This window comes from Erigeron canadensis, chromosome 2 (genome assembly GCF_010389155.1).
Source record: "Erigeron canadensis isolate Cc75 chromosome 2, C_canadensis_v1, whole genome shotgun sequence".
Taxonomy (NCBI): Eukaryota; Viridiplantae; Streptophyta; class Magnoliopsida; order Asterales; family Asteraceae; genus Erigeron; species Erigeron canadensis.
The window spans coordinates 41,800,463-41,827,348 of NC_057762.1; the positions used below are offsets into that span (position 1 = coordinate 41,800,463).

At 36.3% G+C, this 26,886-nt stretch overlaps 3 protein-coding genes across 6 annotated transcripts; 2 read left to right on the forward strand and 1 right to left on the reverse strand.

The window, feature by feature from the left end:
• The first annotated feature begins 61 nt into the window (after positions 1 to 61).
• LOC122586502 lies at positions 62 to 8,496 on the forward strand. 3 transcript variants are annotated; one of them, XM_043758484.1, is made up of 4 exons: positions 62 to 164; positions 355 to 531; positions 3,254 to 4,141; positions 8,203 to 8,496. In XM_043758484.1, exons 1-4 carry the CDS (start codon positions 150 to 152, stop codon positions 8,236 to 8,238), a joined length of 1,116 nt encoding a protein of 371 aa, XP_043614419.1. In that variant the 5' UTR covers positions 62 to 149; the 3' UTR covers positions 8,239 to 8,496. The 3 variants fall into 3 exon arrangements, with proteins under 3 accessions (XP_043614419.1, XP_043614420.1, XP_043614421.1); XM_043758485.1 differs by having other exon boundaries at positions 8,219 to 8,496; XM_043758486.1 differs by lacking the exon at positions 62 to 164 and adding an exon at positions 1,138 to 1,187 and having other exon boundaries at positions 493 to 531.
• A 1,092-nt stretch (positions 8,497 to 9,588) lies between these two features.
• LOC122586540 (pentatricopeptide repeat-containing protein At1g74850, chloroplastic) lies at positions 9,589 to 13,586 on the reverse strand. Of its 2 annotated transcripts, none has more exons than XM_043758528.1 (4): positions 11,586 to 13,586; positions 10,916 to 11,230; positions 10,372 to 10,479; positions 9,589 to 10,213 (listed from the first exon to the last, which is right to left on the reverse strand). In XM_043758528.1, the coding sequence occupies exons 1-4, from the start codon at positions 13,430 to 13,432 to the stop codon at positions 9,862 to 9,864; spliced, it is 2,622 nt and encodes an 873-aa protein (XP_043614463.1). In that variant the 5' UTR covers positions 13,433 to 13,586; the 3' UTR covers positions 9,589 to 9,861. The 2 variants fall into 2 exon arrangements, with proteins under 2 accessions (XP_043614463.1, XP_043614464.1); XM_043758529.1 differs by having other exon boundaries at positions 9,589 to 10,210; positions 11,586 to 13,584.
• Positions 13,587 to 13,777: 191 nt separating this feature from the next.
• On the forward strand, positions 13,778 to 25,051 carry LOC122586541. The gene is made up of 4 exons (XM_043758530.1): positions 13,778 to 13,863; positions 14,054 to 14,230; positions 19,512 to 20,399; positions 24,045 to 25,051. The coding sequence occupies exons 1-4, from the start codon at positions 13,849 to 13,851 to the stop codon at positions 24,075 to 24,077; spliced, it is 1,113 nt and encodes a 370-aa protein (XP_043614465.1). The 5' UTR covers positions 13,778 to 13,848; the 3' UTR covers positions 24,078 to 25,051.
• Positions 25,052 to 26,886: the final 1,835 nt, after the last annotated feature.

The window sequence follows — 26,886 nt, forward strand, 5'->3', positions numbered from 1 at the left end:
ATACGTAATTTAGAAAACAACAAAGGGTGAAACTGTAACATAGAACTTTCAGTTCGTAACAGACAGCTGCTTACGCACAGGGAACAACAAACAACCAGCCCTTTTTTATTTTTGTTTCTCTACAAAATTCAAATCAATTTCTTCTAACAATGGACGCTGGCGAGGTAATTTCCGACGCCATTTAACTTATTCTGGTGATAACTTTAATCGGATGTTACGTTATGAATATATTTCTTTTAAAAAAAGTTTTTTTTAACCGTTTTTGTTGATTTGGGTTTGTTAAATTTTTGTTTTTTTTTGGTGGGTTGATCTTGTTTTTGAGTATTCTGCTGGTTTTTTTGATTGGTGGTGTAGAGATTAATGGAGCTAAAGAAAGCTTATGCGGATATCATATTGAATACTGCAAAAGAAGCGGCGACACGGATTATGGTTTCGGAAAAGAAAGCGGTTCAGTTTGAATACGAACTTAAGAATTCGAAAGACGATGCGGTTCGGATGCTTACGAGACTTAAACAGATGATGGATTCTAAGGTATAAAGAATAAAAATGTTAATTTTTTGGTGACTGATGTTTGAGAATTTGCTCAAGGGTTTTTGTATATTTTTTTGGTTTGTTAGCGTTTTGAGAGTTGTGTTTGGTTTGCTTGGAAGTTTAGCTGAATTGTTTTTGGGTTTTTGTGGGTTTGACGATTGGAGACTAGACGAGTGTAGGTAAATTCTAAGTTTGGGTTCCTTTCATGTATAAAAATGGTCTTGTGATTAGTTGATTAATAAGACGGAAATTTGGTGTTTCTATTCTTTCTAGCTAATGAAATTGAATGAATGAGTATATAAGAGGTGTTTATAATGTAATAGGTCTACTTTTCATTTCATATGTCTATGATCAATGTTGTACTATCCATGTAGTTAAACACATTCTTATAGTTTGTGATTGTGGTTATTGAGTTTCATAGTGATGAGTGTTGACATTCAGTTTGAGAGAGTTTAGCATGCTTCAGGCTGGGGCAACGTGGGATGATTGTTTACGGCTGCCATTTTCATTCGCATCTCTAAAAGTCTTCTGGATTTTTTTAGGTTTTCAATGTCTAGATTTGTAATCTGATGTTAGTTCTGATATCCATTTCTTTGCTCCAAGCAGTAGGGCGGAATACCTCTGTGAATTTCCTGATTGTGGAGGCTTATTTATAGGTACTTTACAGGGCCCTAGTTACCTGGTACAGTAGTAACAGAAATCGGGGCAAGTACTTACCTTGGGCATCACATTTCTTATATTTTTACTTCCGATGGTTTGCTTTAAACTCTTAAAGTAGGATGAAACGATAAAAGCACGTATGCAAACAACTCATATTAGATTACAAGAACATTTTAGTTGTCACATGTTCACATAGGTGCAGTTCAGTGAAAGATGTCAAAGATAGGCACAACACAACCATTGCATCACCAACTAGTGCACAATAGAAATTACTTCAAATTATTCTGTTTAGAAAGATTGAGGCTGAGAAGACTGGTGAGTGTTAATGGACACAATAGGAATTACTTCAGAATATGTTCGGTCTCAATCACATTAATGGACACACACACCTAGACCTTTGCTAAGTGCAGAAAAAGGATTCCCATAATTGTTGGGGTAAGAAAATCTAGATATACTATAGGCCTTGATGAGTTGATGAGCTAATGGAGTAAACCAACCACTCAAAACCAGCCTCAGTTGGGATCTTAAGAATTTAAGATAAGCATATCGTGAATAATGGAAACAATACCTCTATTAGTTACACTTTATGCTTGTGGGCTTTGGCATCTGATTTTGACAATAGTACACATTTGGCTGCTTTTAAGTTAAGAAGAAAAATGGAATTTCTTTTGGTTTTAAAGAAAACCTTGATGAGCACATTTAGTGAAAAAGCTGTTACAAGGCATCACCAGATAAATAAATTACAAGTAGTTCAAGCAAATGTAGGCGGTGTCCAAAAAGGTTTGTAATATGGTCTGTCTTGATCACATATAAGAATATGCATCTTTAGTATTTGGAGGCTGAAAAGGACATTTACAATTGTTGGATTCATGAGAGAAAAGTAGTGAGGTCTTGATGTGAATATGTGGTGCGTGTGACGTTTAAAATACAGTGGAAGTAAATCTGGATATGATAGGGTTGATGATTTAATTAACTAATGGAACTGAATAAATTACCTCAAAACTAGCATGAGCTTCCATCTTAAGACAACTATATCTAAGATAAAGGAAAGCATCTGTTTTTGACAATAAGACGCTTTGGTTGGTAAACCTGGTGTTTCTTGGTGTTTTTGGAGCTTTACAACACTTTGTGGATATTACATGCTAGATGTTCACTTTTGAACTTATTCCAATTGGCTATGGGGTGGGAGATGGTTGACTTGTGTGTCTAGTCTTTTTACTAAGAAAAACCTATAGTTATTTTCCCTCTTCTTGATTATCTTGAGAAATCATATTTTCATCTTTGTTAATTTGGTGCCGTTCGAGTGTTTCAAGTTAGTTAACACGTAATTGTTTAACTTTTGTGTGTCTTTTATGTCCCGATCTTCTAGATGTTTGGTGACTGAATAAGAAATAAGAAAGGAAAATCTCTGTTTCTTTTTAATTGGAATTGTCAAGAGTGTCAAGTTTAGGACATAGAGTTAATTTCAAAAATCGTCCTTGTGGTTTTACCAAAAAATCACTTTTCATCCTTTAAACTTTGAAATGACACTGGAAGTCCTTTATACGCGGATAATGGTCACGTTTCGTCCTTTAGTCGATCGTATAAAGGACGAAACATGAACATCATCCGTTAGATTAAAGGATGAAATGTGACCATCATCCGTTAGATTAAAGGACGAAACGTGACTATTATCCGCGTATAAAGGACTACCAGTGTCATTTTGAAGTTTAAAGGATGAAACGTGATTTTTTGGTAAAACCACAAGGATGATTTGTGAAAATGGTGACTTTCCGGTTAGGAGCTGGACATGCATATCCTTGGTCATTTTTCTTCTTCAGCATTTCATAGCATAACAAAATGTTATTAAAATGCATCCCCTGATTTATTCTGTTATGGTATCCTATATTCTGATTGAAATTTTTGTTTGCTACTCGCTATGCGGATACAATAACAATGAAACATGTTTAACTATACACTTGAACAAAAGGTTCATTTTTTTTGCAACAGAGTAAATACAATGCTTAATATATGTGTATTGCAGTATTTTAACTCATTGGTTTGGCTGCATAATCTTTTGCAGATTCGTGAAGCGGCAATGACATCCTGTACACAACAAAAGAAAATTGAAGAACTCGAAGCACAACTTCAGGAGGCTGAAGACATAGTAAAAGACCTCAGGGAAGAGTTAAGAGCAGTTGAGATAGAACTCGGGAGATTCTCACAACTGAAAAAATTAAAGCATCCAGTACAAGCAGACAACACAATAAATCGTGAACCCATTACATTCCCTCCCTCAGAAGTTCAACCCAATTTATATGTAGATCAGACAAATAAAAGCCATAGACTTTATAATTCTTTATTCCCTTTAAAGAAATCTTTAATTGCTAACATTGATTTACCGTCTATAATATTGAGAAGCAAAGAAACTGAGCTGTACAGAAATGCGTGTACCCAAAGAATCCGTGCTTGCGAACAAACCACTTCGGATACAAAGGTATCATATTCTGTGCAAACAAATGGCATCAACCCCAAGTCAATTACCAAGGAGGATAAAGTAATAGAGAAAGATATAGTTTTAGAGCAAGCAAACTATATGGATATAGCATCTGATAATTCATGTTTGACTTCTCCAAGTTCAGCCAAATATTTAACTGATACGCCCGTTCAAGAGAACTCTGATGAAGGTAGAGAGGAACATATGTCTATTAAATGTGATAATGATGATGCTGACTCGCCATTAATGAATTCGAAGACAAAGGTGTCTGAGACTAACGAGGTTCCAAGTCAACCTTTGATTGATAGAGTTATTAAGTACACTTTCGAAAGGAAGAGGAAAAGAGGAGCTTTAGTCAATGGAAGTACTTCTAGCGAAAGGAGCGAGGAAGACCAAATGGATAATGGTTCCAAGGTGAACTTGATAGGAGAATCAACTCCAGAAAAGTTACGGCTAGAACGGGTTGCACATCAGGTTTGTGATTTGTTTTCGTAGCTGTCATGATATTTGTTCCTTCCGATGCATCTTTACTAAATACTAATTGGTCTCTATGGTAATGATTATCATTGTAAATGTATAGCATAAGATATATGCTTCCCAGAGCATGATGGCAAATCCGTATATGCCTATATGGAATAATAATAATAATAATTAATAATAATTACAGATTAGGTTCATTAGAGTTAACCAATTTGGACCTGCCCAAACTGAGCTTCCAGTTTTGTATATTACAGGACATGACAAACTGCATATATGTTTCTGGTTCTAGTTTGGTCAGGACTGGTAGCAGTCCTACCAATTTGTAGTGACTACTCATTGTAATCTTATTAACTTATGACTAGTGATACGATTAGTCAGGCAGTTCGATATTATTCTCGAGAGCCTAGCATGGGAGCTCTTCTTTTCATGATGGGTTCATAATACGTTGTTGATGTTATGTAGGCTTAACTGAAGGTTCATGATATGAAACCGACTTGGTAAGTTGTTAATACTAAGAAATTGCACTGTAATTAAAACATAGTTAATGGACTTTCAAGAGGTCAATTGGCTCTCCCATGGTTCACTTTTGAGAGGTAAACGTTCACTTCCAAAAATATCAAAATTACTAATCAAGTTAAGCCTGAAAGTCTGAAACGTAAAATTACATGTCTAGGTCCCATCTATAAGCTCTCTAGACAATCCATTTCTGACAATAAGTCTGATTTTTAATCTTTATCTAAAGCAGAGTAACCTACTGAATATAAGAAAATAATGTTAATACTCATCAAATAATAATATTAGGAATCATCTCATCTTGATCACTGTTGTTCATACCAGTGCATAAATGAACAATCTTTTCCCTTCTATAATATTTAAAATAAAGATCGAGGCATCAATAACACTTTCTTTAGAGTTAAATACGATGGGACCACTGTTACCAGTTGTTTTAGAATAATAAATGTTCGTGCTTGAGGTACATTTATTACATCTAAGGAGGCATGTAAGGAGGCTCCATCCTTGTTTAGGATGCAAGAGAAATGGGCCTTATCACCTAAGTAGGAAAGAGGGAAGAGAAGCAAAGGACCGGAGGAAGTATGCTTAAGATGTTTATTATTGGACTGTCACGACATTTTATTTTCGTTTTGGAAGGAATTAGGCTGTTATGATTGCCTGGTGTTTGAAGACCTATTGGTAGTATATTGGTTTGTTCACATGTCTTGTTTCTCAGCCTGTTTTCTCCCAACGCTAGCCTCCTCACATGCCTGGCCTGCCCCTTAGTTAGGTCCAGTGGCCTCTAATTCCAAAGACCTCGCAACTAGCTTTAACAGCCATAGCAGAAGGTTGACTAGTACCGCTTGTAGGAACGCTCCTCTTGTGGCCCTAAGATCTTAGCATCACAGATTACGACAAATAAAAAATCAGAAGTGTGATAAAAAGTTATTGTCTTATAGATGCAAGTGTCGAAAAAGAAGAAATTAATGTTTAGTAGATCAAATCCACTAGGTACTCTTAGCCAGGCCAATGCTCGACACATTATCATTTGTTTGAGATCCTCTTTAGAAAGCATGGTTCTTCTCTAGGTCTTAGTTACTTTGTACAGTCATATCTATACTATTATATAGAGCATTTATCTACCCACATTTTCTAAAGGGAGGAGCTGCAATACAAATGCACTGTGTCACACTTCTTTCTTAACTCTCCCTCTTTTACAGTAGGTGACAACCGACCACCGTGGGCGGTGGCAGGCGGCTGGCTGAAAATGTCAACCCTCTCCACCCACTCAAAAGAAAAACCATCGGATTTCTAAAAAAATCTCCCGAGAACCACTAGAACTACCAAATTTTTTTGAGAAACCGCTAGAAGCTACCAACACTTTGTGCAGATAGCTTTCTAGTTTTAACTTTCATATAACTAGATCATCGTCTCACTTGTAGAACTTAAAAAAGATCGACAAAATTCCATTGACGTTGAGAATTATTGTCTGATGAAGACAAATTGAAACAAAAAATTTAAGCCGGGATACCTTTATGAAATCCTTTGTATGTGGTAGACATAATTCTTATGCTTCTGGTGAGTTAGCCCTAATTGTCAGCTGAGGATTTTAACTTTGTGAACATGGTGCCCGTGTAGAGAATCTAGAGTAGAGGCTCAAAAAGTTCCATGGTATTTCATAGAGTTGGCAAATATCAATCCATTTCTACTCTAATGGGGGTCAAATGGGTAAGTTTTAGAAATTAGCTATAATGATGCAGTTTTCTTAGCAATCAAATGGCTCAAAGACAATCGATTAATCAAATACCAAAAACCATATAGGTTTTCTTGACAAAACGTCAATACTTTTATAAATTCAATAATAATTAAACGAAATTTTACAATAACAATAACCAAAATCCTTATTTATACTAATCTTGATACCCTAAAATAGGAAACAAATCAATTCATATTTATCATAATAAATAAAAAAGATAACTTATAAAAATAAAATATAACATCAAAATAGAAGATATTTAAATTAACCGCATTGTGGGTTGGAGCGGGTCACGGGTCTTCTGCATCATTCTCTCCCTCTTCGAAAAAACTCGTCCTCGAGTTTTGACTTAGGACCATATCCACCTTGGTCAAAAGGAACAACGGGTTGTGATCCATGCACATCTGATCTGAATCACCTAGAATGTTGACCCGGGTTGTGTCGTCTTGGCCTCAAACCAAAATAAGTATCCAAATTAATAGCTTTGTTTGCATTGGCCTTAGTTTGTAATCCAGTAGACTCGCTTGTCAATTGCAATATGATATCGTAATCCCGAAGAATAGAGCTTGTTTCAATAGACTTTAAACTCGATCTAATATCATGAGAAAATAAATTAGATGGTCCACTGTTTTTAATACATGTATTAGATGGATTTTTATTCACCACCGTCCCCTTCATATTTCCTTGCATTAATTTCAAGTAACCCATTTTGAAACCCAAATCACTATCTACGTCAACCAAAATTTTCTTGCCACTAACTGTAAAATCACTTCCATTTATAAATTCCATATTCTTAGACAATGATATCTTGTATCTTTCAAATATCAAACATTCTGCATTATGCGATATTGGCACTTTCAAATCCAACGCATCATCATCGCTACCTAACGAACTTGTAACAGCAAATAAAGTCATTAACGTTTTACAAGTCAACTCCTTCCTTATGAGCAACACTATTTTGCTTTAGTAAAGCCTAAGTTGTACCCTACTCCAGCATCAATCTTCAATTTACCCCAAAACATATTACATGTAACTCCGACACAAGTCATCCAATAATACCCTTCTTCATCTTCGTATTCATCAAACATAGGAGGTGATTGATAAAAGGTGCTACAATTCCCAAGATACTCCTGCTTCTCAAAGTTGTCATCCTGGATGAAAGCCTCCGAGTCGGTTTCTTGAAACTTGTAACCATCGCCGTCTTCAGGATCCTCCTTCCCAATGACCTCATCCCAGATGACATCTTTTTGGGTCAGTTTCCTGGATCTTGCGATCTTGTGAGTAGAACACGAGTTCATCGCTGCCTCTTTCGGCGAGTAAAAAAGTGGTTCTCATCACGCAGAGCCATTTGAATTAACCTGAGCTCGGATACCAACTGATGCAGTTTTCTTAGCAATCAAATGGCTTAAAGACAATAGATTAATCAAATACCAAAAACCATATAGGTTTTCTTGACAAAACGTCCATACTTTTATAAATTCAATAATAATTCAACTGAATTTTACAATAACCAAAGTCCTTATTTATACTAATCTTGACACCCTAAAATAGGAAACAAATCAATTCATATTTATCATAATAAATAAAAAAGATAACATATAAAAATAAAATATAACATATCAAAATAGAAGATATTTAAATTAACCGCATTGTGGATTGGATCGGGTCACGGGTCTTTTGCATCAGTTTATAGGTTTGAGCTAACTTAAAAACAAAAATGGCCATAGGTTGTGCTAGCTCTCATAGTTGTATACTCTGTGTGTTCATAATATATGATAATGACAAGTTTGACCTTCATTTTGTACAGTTTGTATCTTTATCAGATAAGAAGTGGTGCTGCTGAACCGTGAGGAAAAAGCAGATAGTTTTCGACCTTGATATCAACGACAATGCTATATTCAAGGAAAACTTATATATTCATTAGCCCTTGTACAAACTGTAGTATATGCAATATTCTCTACTAGCTCGAAATTTTCACTTCAAATGTTATGTTAGTTTCCTAAATCATGAATGATTTTGCATAGTTACGGCCTTGGAATGGGGCCATTGTATCGTGCTCCCTTGTTCAAAGTGGAAAGTTCAGGAATCTCTTTTCTTCTAAGTGGTCATCTTGTTGATATGAGAAAACAAATAGATTAAACTTGTAAGATGGCGCTGTGATTCTTTCATGCAGGTAAAATGCATATTGAATGCCATGCCCTGCACTTCAAGGCTAATTGAGTTTGTTATTAACATTCAAGTAAGAGAGATCAGAAGACAATGAAATTGAACTCGATATGCTAGGGACAATCTATGAATCTGAAACGTAATACACATTACCCTTACAAAAGATCACAAGAATGTTATGTCTTTCTAATTTTCCTTTTGCAACCCCCCCTGCTAGATACAGGACAAACGACCATATACCTGCAGAACTCAACTTGCCATATTCTTTCAGGAAGTTTCCTGTAGAATAATAAGGTATTGCTCTTTAGCGCCCTTCTTTCCGCTGGCTTTGCCTTATCTCTTCATCTCATTTCAAATGGAGATTCAGGGATCTCTAATGTTTGGGTAGCTAATTACTTACACCGAAAATACTAATCAATTATAGTATGGTCTTTTTATAACAACAGAAAAGTTACTTTTTATATTCAATATTCTTTTTAGGGTATGTATAGGGAGGAAGTGAGCAACACATTCCATCATGCCCACAGCAAATTTGAATTTACTTTTCATTGTTGTGTTATGGTCTGCTTGTGCTCAGAGGGTGGTTTGCTTCATCAGTAAATATAGTACTAACAATTTAATTGTGAAAGTACTCGTAAATTTTAAATAACAGTTATTATCTACTTCAGTTCAATATAACAACTCGTCACGCAACCGCTAATCTCATTATGCCATATATTTCACACCACTAAGCTACCATTGCAGAGATTAAGCAAGTGTTAATCTCATGTTATCATAAATTATTATTATTAGTTTTGTTCTAAAAGTGTATATATTTATTACAGATTGCTCTTCTTCTGTCCTTTCCATCAATGAATACTAATGATTATAATGGGGGATGAAGAGTACAAGTTAAGCAAATATTGTTATCAGGATATTTATGGTTGAAGAAATGTGATAAAAAAGGATATTTGGTTTTTATCTTTTCAAAGTCTTATATTACATAGTTCAAGGACAAATAATAAATTTACATGATTATTACGATATGTTTGATTATAACTTTTAGTTTTATTTTATTTAGAATAAAATGAACATTTTGCAACAGTTTCTTAAGACCATCTTACAAATTTCTTACAATATTACTGTGGCAACATCAGTTTCACTACTAGTTTCACTACATCAGTTTCACTACTACTATTCCCCATATGCATATAGTTTCTAATCACTTGTTCCTATGGCAAATTGAAACCTTTGAGGGATGCATACCTATAGGGATTTGCGACTCATTTTAGACTGCGATTCACCAGTTGTATCTAGTTCTCTAAATGGGGCCCGTGACCAGCTCTGTTCTTGTATCGATCTTGGTCCCTCCATTTATATCTATCATTACTTCACCATTATTCATACCACCTTTTCTGACCTGAGCCTTGTAGGTTCTTGAATCCGGAACAGGAATTGGGACATTATTCAAATTAATGATCCCGTCCTCTTCAGATTGTGATTCCATGTCACTTAGAATCTTCTTGAGCTGAGCTCGTTGACACACAATTCTACCCTTGTTCCATCCAGGTAAACAGAAAGAAGATGAAACACTATCCTTTAAAAGCGAATATGCCATCTTTGCAACAGGAAAATCTCGTGTTATGGAGCTCTTCTCCATTTGGCCTCTTCTGCTTGAGAAAAATATATACCAGTGAACAATGTTAGTTTCGAGTAATTGATTGCCAAACAAAACTCATATCTTGAAACAAACTAAATGCTATTTACGTTAGTCAAAACTAACAATCTGAAGGTACATAGTTAAAAGAAAATATAAGTGAAAGGAACTTACACGACAACCACAGAAGCTAGATGAGGAAGGTCCTCCCCATCCACTAACATCTGATGCATATTTGCAAACCAAAGTGATACAGCTGTACATGCACCACCGGGCCACAACCTACACACAATCAAATATCATATACATAGATAAGAGATATTGCAAAGTGATGGGTCCAGGCAAATTGGGGAATCGGTCAAGACATGCATTTTCTGTACAAGCCGGAACTGGTGGGTTGACCCAAAACACTAGTCCAAAATTTTTCCATTTTCCTGGGAATAACTGATGTGGGAGATTATAACAAGAACGATAACGTTTCAAGAGTAACCTAACTTTCTGAATAAAAATTTTTTTAGGAGGCTTATGCATTAGAGACACTTCTGGCAACTTTCAACCCGCTTAACCCGTTTACTTCTTCTGATATCTTTCTGTTAGACTTGTTACATATATGAATGAGTTGAATTTTCCACGCCTAGCAAAGATGTGTATACATCTTTTTGATACACGTGTATTTTCTCTTATTTTTTGAAAGGATGATAAAAGAGCTGTATTATACCTGTGTAGATCAACAGACCAAACACGTTTACTGTTACAAAATATTTCTGGAAAAAGTCCTCTCTTTGTTGCTTCTTGAAGCACTCGTGTAGCTCGTTCCTTCTGGCCTAACCACCAAAGAGCTTCCAGAAGTGTGTTGTAGAATCTTAATCCTAAACCTCGACCTTCAGTGTTAAGTTTATCAAAAACATACTCCACCATTTGCCAGTTGGATGCATCATCATAATCTCCCCTAATCATCTGCCCAATCACCTGATGAATATTTGATGAATCACATCTTATCATCTCATCCAGCAATTTATGAGCATCGTCCCACCTGAAATTTAAAAAATACAAAAGCTATAGAAGAAACTGGTAGAGAGAAGCATTGATCTTTTTGACTGGCTAATTGCATAATATTGTAACCAAATTTTATTATTTCCAATTCGGTGTTGATTGTTTTCTAATTTCACGCAACCTACTTTCAAATAATTTCTATTTTAGGTAAGCCGCCATTGATGTAAATGGTCATATCCACATCTGTGTCCAATTTACCAATTACCTGAAATAGGAAAAATACAGAAAGGTTGTATCTTTCTGTGAGGAAGGAAACGATTTATCATCCAGAATAAAGTTATGGATTAAAGTTTGTTGCTTTATATGCAATCATTCCTTCTATTTTTATAACTAACCTTTCACTCTTGGCGTAAGTAGCGAGCATCATGCAGTAACTCATGACACTAGGCAATTCAACCATTTTCTCAATCTCCTGAAACTGTTCTTCACTCTCATCCACAAGTCCTGCAAAGCAGTAAACACTCAATACAGCCTCGAGGGTCCGCTCATCTGGGTGACATTTCACCTTTTCCATGTCAACATACGCCTTAATTGCATCTTCAAATTGTCCCGCCTGTCTAAATGCCTCGATGACACCATTAAATGTATCACTATTCCCCGAAACACCAGACTCACCCATTTTAGAAACTATGGCTTCAGCTTCTTTATACAACCCTCCTCTAGAAAACACATCAATCAAAGAATTAAATGTCTCAACAGTTGGAATGCTTCCAAATTCATTCATCGTATTAAAAGTAACAAGAGCTTCTTCATACAAAGCAGCTTGTCCATAAGCCTCTATAATGGCAGTATACGCCTTTGAACTCGGCACTAGTCCACTCTCCCTCATATGCAAAACAATCTTCTTAGCATCCTCATGAAGCCCTCCTTTGCCACACGAAACTATCAATCCCTCATACGTCTCCATATTCGGTTCGATCTTTTCCTCCACCATGTCATTAAACAACGTTATCACTTCATTATAATACCCACCTTCCCCAAAAACATCTATAAGTATATTATAAGTACCCGCATCTAACCCCATACTACTAACTTTCATTTCAAGAAAAAGTTCACGAACTTCATCATACCTCCCTTGCCTACCAAACAAATTCAACAATATAGTATAAGTTGTCGCATTTGGCACACACCCAGCACTCTGCATTTGCCTAAACACATCCATCGCATCCTTAGTCTGTTCCAAATCCGAATACGCTTCCAACAAAGCGTTATAACAAGGTGCTTCAGGCAAATTCCCCCTAGACTCCATTTCCTTCAACAATCCCGAAACCTTCTTCAAATCACCCAACTTCCCAAACGTCTGAACTAAATACTCATAACTAGTGGCATCAGGTATTGTCCCGCCTTCATTCATAGTCCTAAAAACCATAACCGCTTCATCACCTAACCCTCTATTAGCACACGCAGCAAGTAACGTATTATAAGTAACTAAATCCGGTTGTAACCCTTCATGTCTCATTTCGGCAAACAAACTTAACAACCCCTCCCAATCATACCCGCCTCTAGCACACGCATTAATAACAGTATTATAAGTCAACACATTAGGCAATATTCTCTCTTTCTTCATCCTATCAAGCAATTGTAACGAAACCTCATACTGCCCATTTCGGCCATAAGCATTAATTATGGATGTATAACTAAAAACACTACGAGAAACGCCTTCTTTTGGCATTTCATCAAACACCTCTAAGCATTTTTCTAACAACCCTTCCCGACCCAAAATCCCAATAACAATAGTATAAATATGATCATTTGGTTTCGACCAAACTTGTCGTTGCATTTGTTTAAACAAACGCAACGACCTCTGCCAGTCGCCACGCGACGCAAGTTCCTTAAACACTATAGCAAAATCATTTAAACTTAACTTATTTTTAAAAGGTTCGAGACACCTTGCGATGCTGCCACGTGGAGGCAATCCAGATAGTTTGTTGAGCAGGCTTTCAACTTCGTAGCTGTATTTACCTTTCTCTACGCTGTTTGCTGGGTATCCGAATACGAGTTCTTTTGGTTTGGGTTTGGATCGGGTTCTGGATCTGGTTCCGGGTGGTTTTGTTTCGTTGACTATCGTTGACCGGCGTTTGGTGTGCTGGAACTGAAGAGGTATCTTCGGGGTTGGTGTTAGGAAATGGTGTTCTGTACGGATGAGAATTTGGGGGATTGAGTGGTATGAAAGTAGTGTCATGTTGTTTGGTCTTTTTTATGTTTTTGTTCTAGAATTTCAAGTCATAGTGAGTTGAAAATTGTGTTTGTTGGGTGTGTGTGTAACTGAGGTGAAGGCGTGAAGCAGAGAGGGTTTAATGGAGAAGAAATGGGACTTTCTTTTTGCTGTTGTGGATAACAACTGCCGCTTTATGTTTTGTTTTGGCAAAAACTCCCCATTCGAAAAACATGAACCAACAAACCCGGTCCAACAACATCTGGGTTCGCGAGTTTAACCGAATAATGGCATATTCGTAATATAGAAAATAATAAAGGGTGAAACTGTAACATAGAACTTTCAGTTCGTAACAGACAGCTGCTTACGCACAGGGCACAACAAACAACCAGGCCATTTTTATTTTTGTTTCTCTACAAAATTCAAATCAATTTCTTCTAACAATGGACGCCGACGAGGTAATTTCCGACGCCATTTAACTTATTCTGGTGATAACTTTGATCGGATGTTACGTTATGAATATATTTCTTTTAAAAAAGTTTTTTTTAACCGTTTTTGTTGATTTGGGTTTGTTAAATTTTTGTGTTTTTTTTGGTGGGTTGATCTTGTTTTTGAGTATTCTGCTGGTTTTTTTGATTGGTGGTGTAGAGATTAATGGAGCTAAAGAAAGCTTATGCGGATATCATATTGAATACTGCAAAAGAAGCGGCGACACGGATTATGGTTTCGGAAAAGAAAGCGGTTCAGTTTGAATACGAACTTAAGAATTCGAAAGACGATGCGGTTCGGATGCTTACGAGACTTAAACAGATGATGGATTCTAAGGTATAAAGAATAAAAATGTTAATTTTTTGGTGACTGATGTTTGAGAATTTGCTCAAGGGTTTTTGTATATTTTTTTGGTTTGTTAGCGATTTGAGAGTTGTGTTTGGTTTGCTTGGAAGTTTAGCTGAATTGTTGCATTTGGGTTTTGAAGGCTTTACGATTGGAGACTAGACGAGTAAACGAGTGTAGGTAAATTCTAAGTTTTTGGGCTCCTTTGATGTATAAAAACAGTCTCTTGATTAGTTGATTAACAAGGGGAAATGTGGAGACGGAGGATCAATATATTGGTTGGTGCTTTAGTGAAAGGACTAAATTCTAAGTTTTTGGGTTCCTTTGATGTATAAAAATGGTCTCTTGATTAGTTGATTAATAAGACGGAAATTTGGTGTTTTTATATAGCTTATGAAATTGAATGAATGAGTATATATGAGGTGTTTATAATGTAATAAGTCTACTTTGGTTCATGTTGAATAGTATATTTTCATTTCATAAGTCTATGATCAATGTTGTATTAGCCATGTAGTTAAACACATTCTTATAGTTGTGATTGTGGTTATTTGATTCTATAGTGATGAGTGTTGACCTTCCGTGTGAGAGGATCTAGCATGCTTGATGCTGGGACTGTTGGGTTTGAAGGCTTGTTGGCCAGAAGGCCCAATCTATTAAAGAGGCCTGTTTAGGTTTCCTTGGGGAGCAAGTTTCTAACCCTAGCTGTTCTCCTATATATACCTCCCATTGTAATTGTAATCTTATGGTTCAAAGCTTAATAAAATAACCTAGTTGCAGCCGGTGGACTAGGCCCCCCACTGGGGCTGAACCACGTTAAATTCTCGTGTGTTGTTTATCTATTTTCTGGTTGTTATCTTCTTGTTTAATTGCTTCCGCTGTGCTACGGCTAAGGGCTGTTCCTAAGAAGTGGCATCAGAGCTAAAGGTTCGAATAAGGGGCTGCTATCTTTGCCGATTAGGGTTTGGTTCAGCCTTCTCTTGTTCGCTGTTGAAACAGATTGAGACAGATCTGTTTGGCTGCTGTTTTTTGCGATTAGGGAGCTCGATTTTTTGCTTCTCTTGTTCGCTGGTGTTTCATCCAGCCGCCACCTAGCCTTTTGCTGTTTGGATCTGTGCTGATATGCAGCTGTTCTGTTTGCTGCCATTAGCTGCTGTTCAGCCGCTATTTGCTGGTTTCTGCTGAAATCTGCTAATTTTGCTGCTGTTGTTGCTGCTGTTGGCCGTCTTCTTTCTGTGATCTGTTTTGGGTCTGGTTTGCGGCTGTTGTTGCTGCTGTTCCGCCACTGTTTCATCATCAAACAGCCGCCCATCGTCGCCGCTGTTGCAGCCGTCACTGCTGCTGTCAGCCGCCGCCGGTTTGGAACTCTATTAGGGTTTCTGATTTGGGTTTTTTTTGTTGATTGATCATTTGGAAGATGATAAAAGCACTGTTTCAGTTTTTTTCTTGTTTGAGAGGTATTAGCTACTGTTCTTGGTTACCACCGTGACATTCTTGTTCGTCATTGATTAGAGGTTGAGGTATTGTCTCTGTTCAGTTTATTGTTTGAGTTGTATCTCGGGTTATTCTGGTTCACGATTAGGGTGTGTTTTTTGCGGGTGGTTGTTACTAAGTTTGTTACTGTGATATTACCTTGATAGATTAGACAAGAAAAGAAGATAAGTACCATTGTTTGAAGTTAGTCCATTGAAACAAGGTATTAGGTTGATTAGGGTTAAGCCTTTGTTCGACCGGGTATACACATGTGTTTTGGATTGGATTGGATTTCTGTTGGATGTGGTATCGTTTTTGAAGAAAATAGAGTTAGCAGGTTTAGAGTGCTTTGTATTTTGAGTATTCCTGTTCCGGGTTGCTAGTGTCGACACGAGTGAAAAAAGTTAGCCAAGTCATGGAACTAACGCTTGTTTTCTCTACAGCTGTTATTGATCGTTTGCTATTAACTGGTCTGGAAATGTGGATGTTATTCCTTGTCCCATGTCCAGTTTTGATCACTGTTGACTTTTGAGTGGATCTTTGTACTAGTATTGGGTGAAGGCTTTCGCTAGTTGAATAGAGTAAAGGTTCGTCTCATGAAGTCTGGTTTAGCATGGGTTAACAGAGAGAGTGGGAGCTGTGCGTAGTTGACTTGTAGGGTTGCATGCGGTGCTCAGGGTTTTAGAGTCGCCCGAGGTTGATAAAATTCTGCTTATGAGAATGTGTCTGGGTTGATGATGCATTGGGTCTCATTGGAAGGCAGTGAAGACTCTTGTTACAGATTTTGGTTTGCTTCATTTTATGTTACCTACTGTAGTGAAGTGGAGTGTGCAGATTACTGCACTACAGGAAGAATTGAACCAACTTTCGGAGAAAGTCTTGGCTCGCGGATTCGAGAGTTATACGAGTCTGGTGCGCGGTAGAGGGCTCTGACTTTCGGGTAATCTGTTTGAGCGTATTTGGAGGTTTGAACTTGGACGGATTTTGTAACAGTGGGAGCACGAGGAGTGTGTTGACATATGTTGAAGTCGACGTTGAGTTCTCAAGACCAGGGTTTCGAATGAAATCTCTCCTGTGATGCTACCGCTAGTGGAGAGTGTTGTTATTCCTCTGGAGTCTCTGGAGCTGGTATTTGAAATCAATAGGAGCCGGTTGAGATTGAGGATGAGTCATTGGTGGACTTTGCCATGACTGAATCAGTTGTGTCTGACTGTATTGGAGCGGTTTACAGCTTCAATGGGCCTTTCAGGTGATTAATGAAAAGGGCCGTTGCTACTAGGTATACATTGGATGCATGGATTGAAGTTTGGTTTGTTCTTGAGAGCTGGACCTGTGAAGACTTCTGTTCCTATCTGTTTTTTATTGAAATCTTAGCTTGTTCATGGAGAATTGAAGACTTGGGAAACTTCTGTTTTGAAGTTTAAGTTTGTTCTTGGAACCGAAGGCTTGGAGGATTTCGCTTATCTGAAGATTACTGGAGTTACTGGATGACAGGAATGTTTGTTTGAATGGCGGGCTGAAGTTTTTTCGCAAGGCCTTCAAGTGGGAGGTTGTTGGGTTTGAAGGCTTGCTGGCCAGAAGGCCCAATCTATTAAAGAGGCCTGTTTAGGTTTCCTTGGGGACCAAGTTTCTAACCCTAGCTGTTCTCCTATATATACCTCCCATTGTAATTGTAATCTTATGGTTCAAAGCTTAATAAAATAACCTAGTTGCAGCCCGTGAACTAGGCCCCCCACTGGGGCCGAACCACGTTAAATTCTCGTGTGTCGTTTATCTATTTTCTGGTTGTTATCTTCTTGTTTAATTTCTTCCGCTGTGCTACGGCTAAGGGCTGTTCCTAAGAGGGACAACGTCGGATGATGTTTACAGCTGCCGTTTTCATTCGCATTTCTTCAACATTGATACGGTCTTCTGGATTTTCTTAGGTTTTCAATGTCTACATTTGTAATCTGATGTTAGTTCTGATATCCATTTCTCTGTTCCAAGCAGTAGATCGGAATACCTGATTGTGGTGGCTTATTTTTAGGTACATTTTACAGGGCTATAGTTACCTGGTGCAGTAGTAACAGATTTCGGAGAAAGTACTTATCTTGGGCATCACATCTCTTATATTTTTACTTCTGATGGTTTGCTTTAAACTCTTAAAGTAGGATGAAACGATAAAAGAACGTATGCAAACAACTCATATTAGATTACAAGAACATTTTAGTTGTCAGAAGTTCACATAGGTGCAGTTCAGTGAAAGATGTCAAAGATAGTCACGACACAACCATTGCATCACCAACTAGTGCACGATAGGAATTACTTCAAATTATTTTGTTTAGAAAGATTGAGGTTAAGAAGACTTGTGAGTGTTAATGGACACAATAGGAATTACTTCAGAATATGTTCGGTCTCAATCACATTAATGGACACACACACTTAGACCTTTGCTAAGTGCAGAAAAAGGATTACCCTAATTGTTGGCGTGCGCGAGAGTTAATGGAAGAAAATTTAGATATGCTATAGATCTTGATGAGTTGATGAGCTAATGGAGTAAACCAACCACTCAAAACCAGCCTCAGTTGGGATCTTAAGAATTTAAGATAAGCATATCTTGAATAATGGAAACAATACCTCTATTAGTTACACTTTATGCTTGTGGGCTTTGGCATCTGATTTTGACAATAGTACACAATTGGCTGCTTTAAGTTAAGAAGAAAAATGGAATTTCTTTTAGTTTTAAAGAAAACCTTGATGAGCACATTTAGTGAAGAAGTTGAAACAAGGCATAACCAGATAAGTAAAATACAAGTAGTTCAAGCTAGTGTAGGCGGTGTCCAAAAAGGTTTGTAATATGGTCGCTTGATCACATATAAGAATATGCATCTTTAGTATGTGGAGGCTGAAAAGGACATTTACAGTTGTTGGGTTCATGAGAGAAAAGTAGCGAGGTCTTGATGTGAATTATGTGATGCGTGTGACGTATATAATACAGTGGAAGTAAATCCAGATATATTAGGGTTGATGATTTAATTAACTAATGGAACTGAAAAGATTACCTCAAAACTAGCATGAGAAATCTTAAGACAACTATTTTTAAGATAAAGGAAAGCATCTGTTTTTGAAAATAATAAGCTTTGGTTGGCAAACCTGGTGTTTCTTTGTGTTTTTGGAGCTTTACATCTATACAACACCTTGTGATTATTACATGCTAGATGTTCACTTTTGAACTTATTCCAATTGGCTACAGGGTGGGAGATGGTTGACTTGTGTGTCTAGTCTTTTTACTAAGAAAAACCTATAGTTTTACTATATTCCCTCTTTTTGATTATCATGTGAAATCATCTTTTCATCTTTGTTAATTCAGTGCCGTTCGAGTGTTTCAAGTTAGTTAACACGTAATTGTTTAACTTTTATCTGTCTTTTATATCCCGATCTTCTAGATGTTTGGTGACTGAATAAGAAATAAGAAAGGAATTTCTCTGTTTCTTTTCAATTGGAATTGTCAAGAGTGTCAAGTTTAGAACATATTATGGTGACTTTCTGGTCAGGAGCTGGACATGCATATGCTTTGTCATTTTTCTTCTTCAGCATTTCATAGCATAACAAAATGTTATTGAAATGCATCCCCTGATTTATTTTGTCATGGTAGCGTGTATTCTGATCGAAATTTTGGTTGACCACTCCTTGTCACTACTTGCTATGCGGATACAATAACAATGAACAAAAGGTTCATTTCTTTTGAAACAGAGGAGATGCAATGCTTAATATATGTGATTTGGAGTATTTAACTCATTGTTGGCTGCATAATCTTTTGCAGATTCGTGAAGCGGCAATGACATCCTGTACACAACAAAAGAAAATTGAAGAACTCGAAGCACAACTTCAGGAGGCTGAAGACATAGTAAAAGACCTCAGGGAGGAGTTAAGAGCAGTTGAGACAGAACTCGGGAGATTCTCACAACTGAAAAAACTAAAGCATCCAGTACAAGCAGACAACACAATAAATCGTGAACCCATTACATTCCCTCCCTCAGAAGTACAACCCAATTTATATGTAGATCAGACAAATAAAAGCCAGAGACTTTATAATTCTTTATTTCCTTTAAAGAAATCTTTAATTGCTAACATTGATTTACCGTCTATAATATTGAGAAGCAAAGAAACTGAGCTGTACAGAAATGCGTGTACCCAAAGAATCCGTGCTTGCGAACAAACCACTTCGGATACAAAGGTATCATATTCTGTGCAAACAAATGGCATCAACCCCAAGTCAATTATCAAGGAGGATAAAGTAATAGAGAAAGATATAGTTTTAGAGCAAGCAAACGATATGGATATAGCAGCTGATAATTCATGTTTGACTTCTCCAAGTTCAGCCAAACATTCAACTGATACGCCCATTCAAGAAAACTCTGATGAAGGTAGAGAGGAACATATGTCTATGAAACGTGATAATGATGATGCTGACCTGCCATTAACGAATTCGGAGACAAAGGTGTCTGAGACAAACGAGGTTCCAAGTCAACCTTTGATTGATAGAGTTATTAAGTACACTTTCGAAAGGAAGAGGAAAAGAGGAGCTTTAGTCAATGGAAGTACTTCTAGCGAAAGGAGCGAGGAAGACCAAATGGATAATGGTTCCAAGGTGAACTTGATAGGAGAATCAACTCCAGAAAAGTTACGGCTAGAACGGGTGGCACATCAGGTTTGCGATTTGTTTTCTTAGCTGTCATGACATGTGTTCCTTCCAATGCATCTTTACTAAATACTAATTGGTCTCTATGGTAATGATTATCATTGTAAATGGATAGCATAAGATATATGCTTCCCAGAGCATGATGGCAAATCCGTATATGCTTATATGGATTACTAATAATAATAATTAATAATTACAGATTAGGTTCATTAGAGTTAACCAATTTGGACCTGCCCAAACTGAGCTTCCAGTTTTGTATATTATAGGACATGACAAAGTGCATATATGTTTCTGTTTCTAGCTTGGTCAGGACTGGTAGCAGTCCTACCAATTTGTAGTGACTATTCATTGTAATCTTATTAGATTATGACTAGTGATACAATTAGTCAGGCAGTTCAATATTATTCTCGAGAGCCTAGCATGGGGGTATTCTTCTTTCCATGATGGGTTCATAATACGTTGTTGATGTTATGTAGGCTTAACTGAAGGTTCATAATGTGAACCGACTTGGTAATACTAAGAAATTGCACTGTTAAAACATAGTTAATGGACTTTCAAGAGGTCGATTGGCTCTCCCATGGTTCACTTTTGAGAGGTAAACGTTCACTTCCAAAAATATCAAAATTACTAATCAAGCTAAGCCTGAAAGTCTGAAATGTAAAATTACATGTCTAAGTCCTCTCTATAAGTTCTCTAGACAATCCATTTCTAACAATAAGTCTGATTCTTAATCTTTTTATAAAGCAGAGTAACCTGCAGAATATAAGAAAATAATGTTAATACTTATCAAATACTAATATTAGAAATCATCTCATCTTGATCACTGTTGTTCATACCAGTGCATAAATGAACAATCTTTTCCCTTCTATAATATCCTAAATAAAGATCGAGGCATCAATAACACTTTATTTAGAGTTAAGTACGATGGGACCAATGTTACCAGTTGTTTTAGAATAATAAATGTTTGTGCTTGAGGTACATTTGTTACATCTGAGGCTCCATCCTTGTTCAGGATACAAGAGAAATGGGCCTTATCACCTAAGTAGGAAAGAGGGAAACAGAGAAGCAAAGGACCGGCGGAAGTTTATTATTGGACTGTCACGACATTTTATTCTTTTTTTTTCTTTTTGGAAGGAATTAGGCTATTATGATTGCCTGGTGTTTGAAGGCCTATTGGTAGTATATTGGTTTGTTCACATGTCTTGTTTCTCAGCCTGTTTTCTCCCAACGCTAGCCTCCTCACATGCCCGACTTGCCTCTTAGTTAGGTCCAGTGGCCTCTAATACCAATTTGTTTTGAGAAACCTCTAGAAACTACCAACACTTTGTGCAGATAGCGTTCTAGTTTTAACTTTCATATAACTAGATCACTTGGTTTAAAATAGCGTGCAACAGGCGTTGCGTTGCGTGTTGCGACCCTATAGCGCAACGCCAAGGGTGTGGCGACCAGGTTACATGTTGCGAGCACAACATGCCTGTAGCGAGCCGTTGCGTGTTGCGTCCGTTGCGTCGCAACATGTACAAAGTTTTTTTTCACTTTTTTGGGCCCACTGTTTTGATGTCAACTTTCAATTTCAAGTCTATTAGTCTACTTTTATGGTTTGTTTTTTACTTATTATACATTTGGTGTCGTAAAATCGCAACCTATTATGATTTGGTGATTTGAAATCACAAACTATTGTCTTTCTTATGATATGGAATGTTATCTTTTGGTATTCAATTGTTACATGTAAAGTATTAGCATATTTGTAGAAACTGTCGCCGCGAATATGTGTTGCGCTCGCGGCGCTCGCAACGCAACGCTTGTTGCCTCAGGGACCTTATCGCCACGGGTCGCCACACGCTATTTCAAACCAAGCTAGATCATCGTCTCACTTGTAGAACTTCTTAAAAAAGATCGATAAATTTCCATTGAAGTTGAGAATTATTGTCTGATGAAGACAAATTGAAACAAAAAATTTAAGCCGGATACTTTTATGAAATCTTTTATATGTGGTAGACATAATTCTTATGCTTCCGGTGAACTAGCCCTAATTGTCAGCTGAGGATTTTAACTTTGTGAACATGGTGCCCGTGTAGAGAATCTAGAGTAGAGGCTCAAAAAGTTCGATGGTATTTCATAGAGTTGGCAAATATCAATCCATTTCTACTCTAATGGGGGTCAAATGGGTAAGTTTTAGAAATTAGCTATTATGAAAACGAGTCAGATAGATTGAGGTCATCTAAAATGCATTTGAAGTGCATATTATAAAACCTCATAAATCTTAGTATTTTGATTATAGTTAAAAATTAGTTATTAGTTTATCAAAAAGAAAATGATTAAGTGTTTGGGGTTGGCTCAACCTGACTCAACCTTGTTTTGACCTGTTTCTTGTCCTGCCCATTTCTCCAACTTCTATTTGGTTCTGGTAGATGGATATTCGAAGTTAAATATTCTTCCATTACGACTCTTGTTCCTAATGTACATGATGCAGTTTTCTTAGCAATCAAATGGCTCAAAGACAACAGATTAATCAAATACCAAAAACCATATAGGTTTTATTGACAAAACGTCAATACTTTTATAAATTCGTTAATAATTCAACTGAATTTTACAATAACCAAAATCCTTATTTATACTAATCTTGACACCCTAAAATAGGAAATCAATTCATATTTATCATAATAAATAAAAAAGATAACTTATAAAAATAAAATAAAAGATATTTAAATTAACCGCATTGTGGGTTGGATCGGGTCACGGTTCTTCTACATCATTCTCTCCCTCTTCGAAAAAACTCGTCCTCGAGTTTTCACTTAGGACCATATTCACCTTGGTCAAAAGGAACAACGGGTTGTGATCCATGCACATCTGATCTGAATCGCCTAGAGTGTCGACCCGGGTTGTGTCGTCTTGGCCTCAAACCAAAATAAGTATCCAAATTAATAGCTTTGTTTGCATTGGCCTTAGTTTGTAATCCAGTAGACTCGCTTGTCAATTGCAATATGATATCGTAATCCCGAAGAATTGATCTTGTTTCACTAGACTTTAAACTCGATCTAATATCATGAGAAAATAAATTTGATGGTCCACTGTTTTTTATGCTTCCGGTGAGTTAGCCCTAATTGTCAGCTGAGGATTTTAACTTTGTGAACATGGTGCCCATGTAGAGAATCTAGAGTAGAGGCTCAAAAAGTTCGATGGTATTTCATAGAGTTGGCAAATATCAATCCTTTTCTACTCTAATGGGGGTCAAATGGGTAAGTTTTAGAAATTAGCTATAATGAAAACAAGTGAGATAGATTGAAAGTCATCTAAAATGCATTTGAAGTGCGTATTATAAAACCTCATAAATCTTAGTATTTTGATTATAGTTAAAAATTAGTTATTAGTTTATCAAAAAGAAAATGATTAAGTGTTTGGGGTCGGCTCAACCTGACACAACCTTGTTTTGACCTGTTTCTTGTCCTTCCCATTTCTACAACTTCTATTTGGTTGTGGTAGATGGATATTAGAAGTTAAATATTCTCCTATCACGACTCTTGTTCCTAATGTACATATGTTTGAGCTAAGTTAAAAACAAAAATGGCCATAGGTTGTACTAGCTCTCATAGTTGTATACTCTGTGTCTTCATTATATATGATAATGACAAGTTTGACCTTCATTTTGTACAGCTTGTATCATTATCAGATAAGAAGTGGTGTTGATGAACCGTGAGGAAAAAGCAGATAGTTTTCAGCCTTGACATCAAAGACAAGGTTATATTCAAGGAAAGCTTATATATTCATTAGCCCTTGTACAAACTGTAGTATATGCAATGTTCTCTACTGCTCGGAATTTTCACTTCAAACGTTAGTTTCCTAAATCATGAATGATTTTGCATAGTTACGGCTCTGGAATGGAGCCATTGCATCGTGCTGCCTTGTTCAAATTGGAAAGTTCAGGAATCTCTTTTCTTCTTAGTCGCGTAAATTTTGGAGTATTGTGGTCCTCATCTTGTTGATATGAGAAAACAAATAGATTAAACTTGTAAGATGGCGTTGTGATTCTTTCATGCACGTAAAATGCATATTGAATGCCATGCCCTGCACTTCAAGGCTAATTGAGTTTGTTATATAACATTCAAGTGAGAGAGATCAGACGACAATGAAGTTGAACTCGATATGTTAGTGACAATCTATAAATCTGAAACGTGATACTCATTATACTTATAAAAGATCACAAGAATGTTTCCTGCAGATACATGACAAACAACCATATACCTGCAGAACTAAACTTGCCATTTTCTTTCAGGAAGTTTCCTGTATAATAAGGTATTGCTCTTTAGTGCCCTTCTTTCAGCTGGCTTCGCCTTATCTCTTCATCTCATTTCAAATGGAGATTCAGGGATCTCTAGTGTTCAGATATGTAATTACTTACACTGAAAATACTAATCAAGTATAGTATGGTAGATAAGAACAGAAAAGCTACCTTTTATATTCCATATTCTTTTTAGGGTATGTATAGGGAGGAAGTGAGCAACATCATTCCATAATGCCCACAGCAGATTTGAATTTACTTTTCATTGTTATGTTATGCTCTGCTTGTGCTCAGAGGGTGGTTTGCTTTATCAGTAAATATAGTACTAACAAATAAATTGTGAAAGTATTCGTAAATGTTAAATAACCGTTATCTACTTCAGTTCAATAACAATTCGTCATGCAACTGCTAATCTCATTATGCCGTATATTTCACACCACTAAGCTACCATTGCAGAAATTAAGCAAGTGTTAATCTCGTGTTATCATAAATTATTATGATTAGTTTTGTTCTAAAAGTGTATATATTTATTACAGATTGCCCTTCTTTTGTCCTTTCCGTGAATGAACACTTATGATTTTAATGAGGGATGAAGAGTACAAGTTAAGCAAATATTGTTATCAGGATATTTATGGTTGAACAAATGTGATAAGAAAGGATATTTGGTTTTTATCTTTTCAAAGTTTTTATTTTATTACATAGACAAATAATAAATTGACATGATTATTATGATATGTTTGATTATAACTTTTAGTTATAATTTATTTAGAATAAAATGAACATTTTGCAACCATTTCTGAGACCATGTTACAAATTTCTTACAATATTACTGTAGTATATTTAATTCTACCATGTCTCTTGCAACCCACTCCAAATCCATTGTTAGTCCTTGTTGTAGTGTGGAACAAACAAAAGTCATGTCTCTTCCTTCTCAATTTGCACTAAATATCATACTTTAAGATTCGGAATAACTTTCACTTGGTTTTTTATTTCGGACATCATTTTGACTTGTCGTGACACCCTTCTCATGAGACCATATGTCAACCATGGTTGTTTTCCAACAGAACTTTGCCAATGTTTTATAAGCTTATCATAGATAATAATTCACATAACAAACTCGCTATGGAAATTAAATGGGATCCCCTGATACACTGTCTCCATATAAAACAAAAATATCGTGGACATAAAAAAGAATTATTCGAGTATTTATAAAATGCATACACTACCTCTAACTTTTTAACAACGTTATCTCCATTTATATCAATCTTTTACATTAACTTAACTTATGCTACTCACAACCGCTACCACTAGTCGTCTTCATCGTCAGCGTATTGTGCGGATTTTCCTTATTTTGAGAGAGAGAGAGTTTCCTTATTTTGATAACCATTTTTTTTGTAAAAACCATGAGAACTTTTAAATTATATATTTGTTCACATGTTTTTTTTTTGTTCATTCACATGTGAAATGATATAAAAATGTATGTTGTAGAATAAACTTTTTGAAGAAACATTCAAAGTAGTGTTTTATAAACTTGTTAATGAATTTTTATAGTTATACTTATAACCAATCTACTGTAATTAGAAAGGTGAAGCTGCAGCAAGACTCGTCGAGCACATGCTGTCCAGCTGGTGGTGTCCCTATATACGCGTTTCAATTTTTTATTAGTTTAGGTTAACATATCATTTTGGGGAAATGAAATGATATTATTTTTGTTGGCTTGATTTCTGGAAATTTATTCCCAAAATTTTACAGTACCCTCAAATATCATTATTTCTTTTTAGCTTGTTTCGGATTTTCGTGTTTTTTTTGGATATGTTAATGAAATGAGCCTAATGAGTAATGGATGCCTTACGCGTTAAGTACGAGTAATATTTATCACAATGACATACTGCCGGTTTACTAAAGAGAATTTAATCAATTTATGTAGGAAACATGTATTAATGAGTTAAAAATGTTTACTTGAGATTAAATATAGAAAGACCCTAGTGGCAAATTATTGTTTCGTATCCATATCACATGGTTTTTCTGACTTTAGTGATATAATAATACTCGTATGAAACAATCTAGGAATCCGAGTGAAATTTTAATATTTCTTACAACGACGAGAATGAGTGGATGGTGGTAATGGTCAACAAATTATCGAGTCAACCTATTGTCCGTTAAAGAAACTAAGTACTCCGTATAATATAGAAATATGAGACAGTGGTTATGACGGGC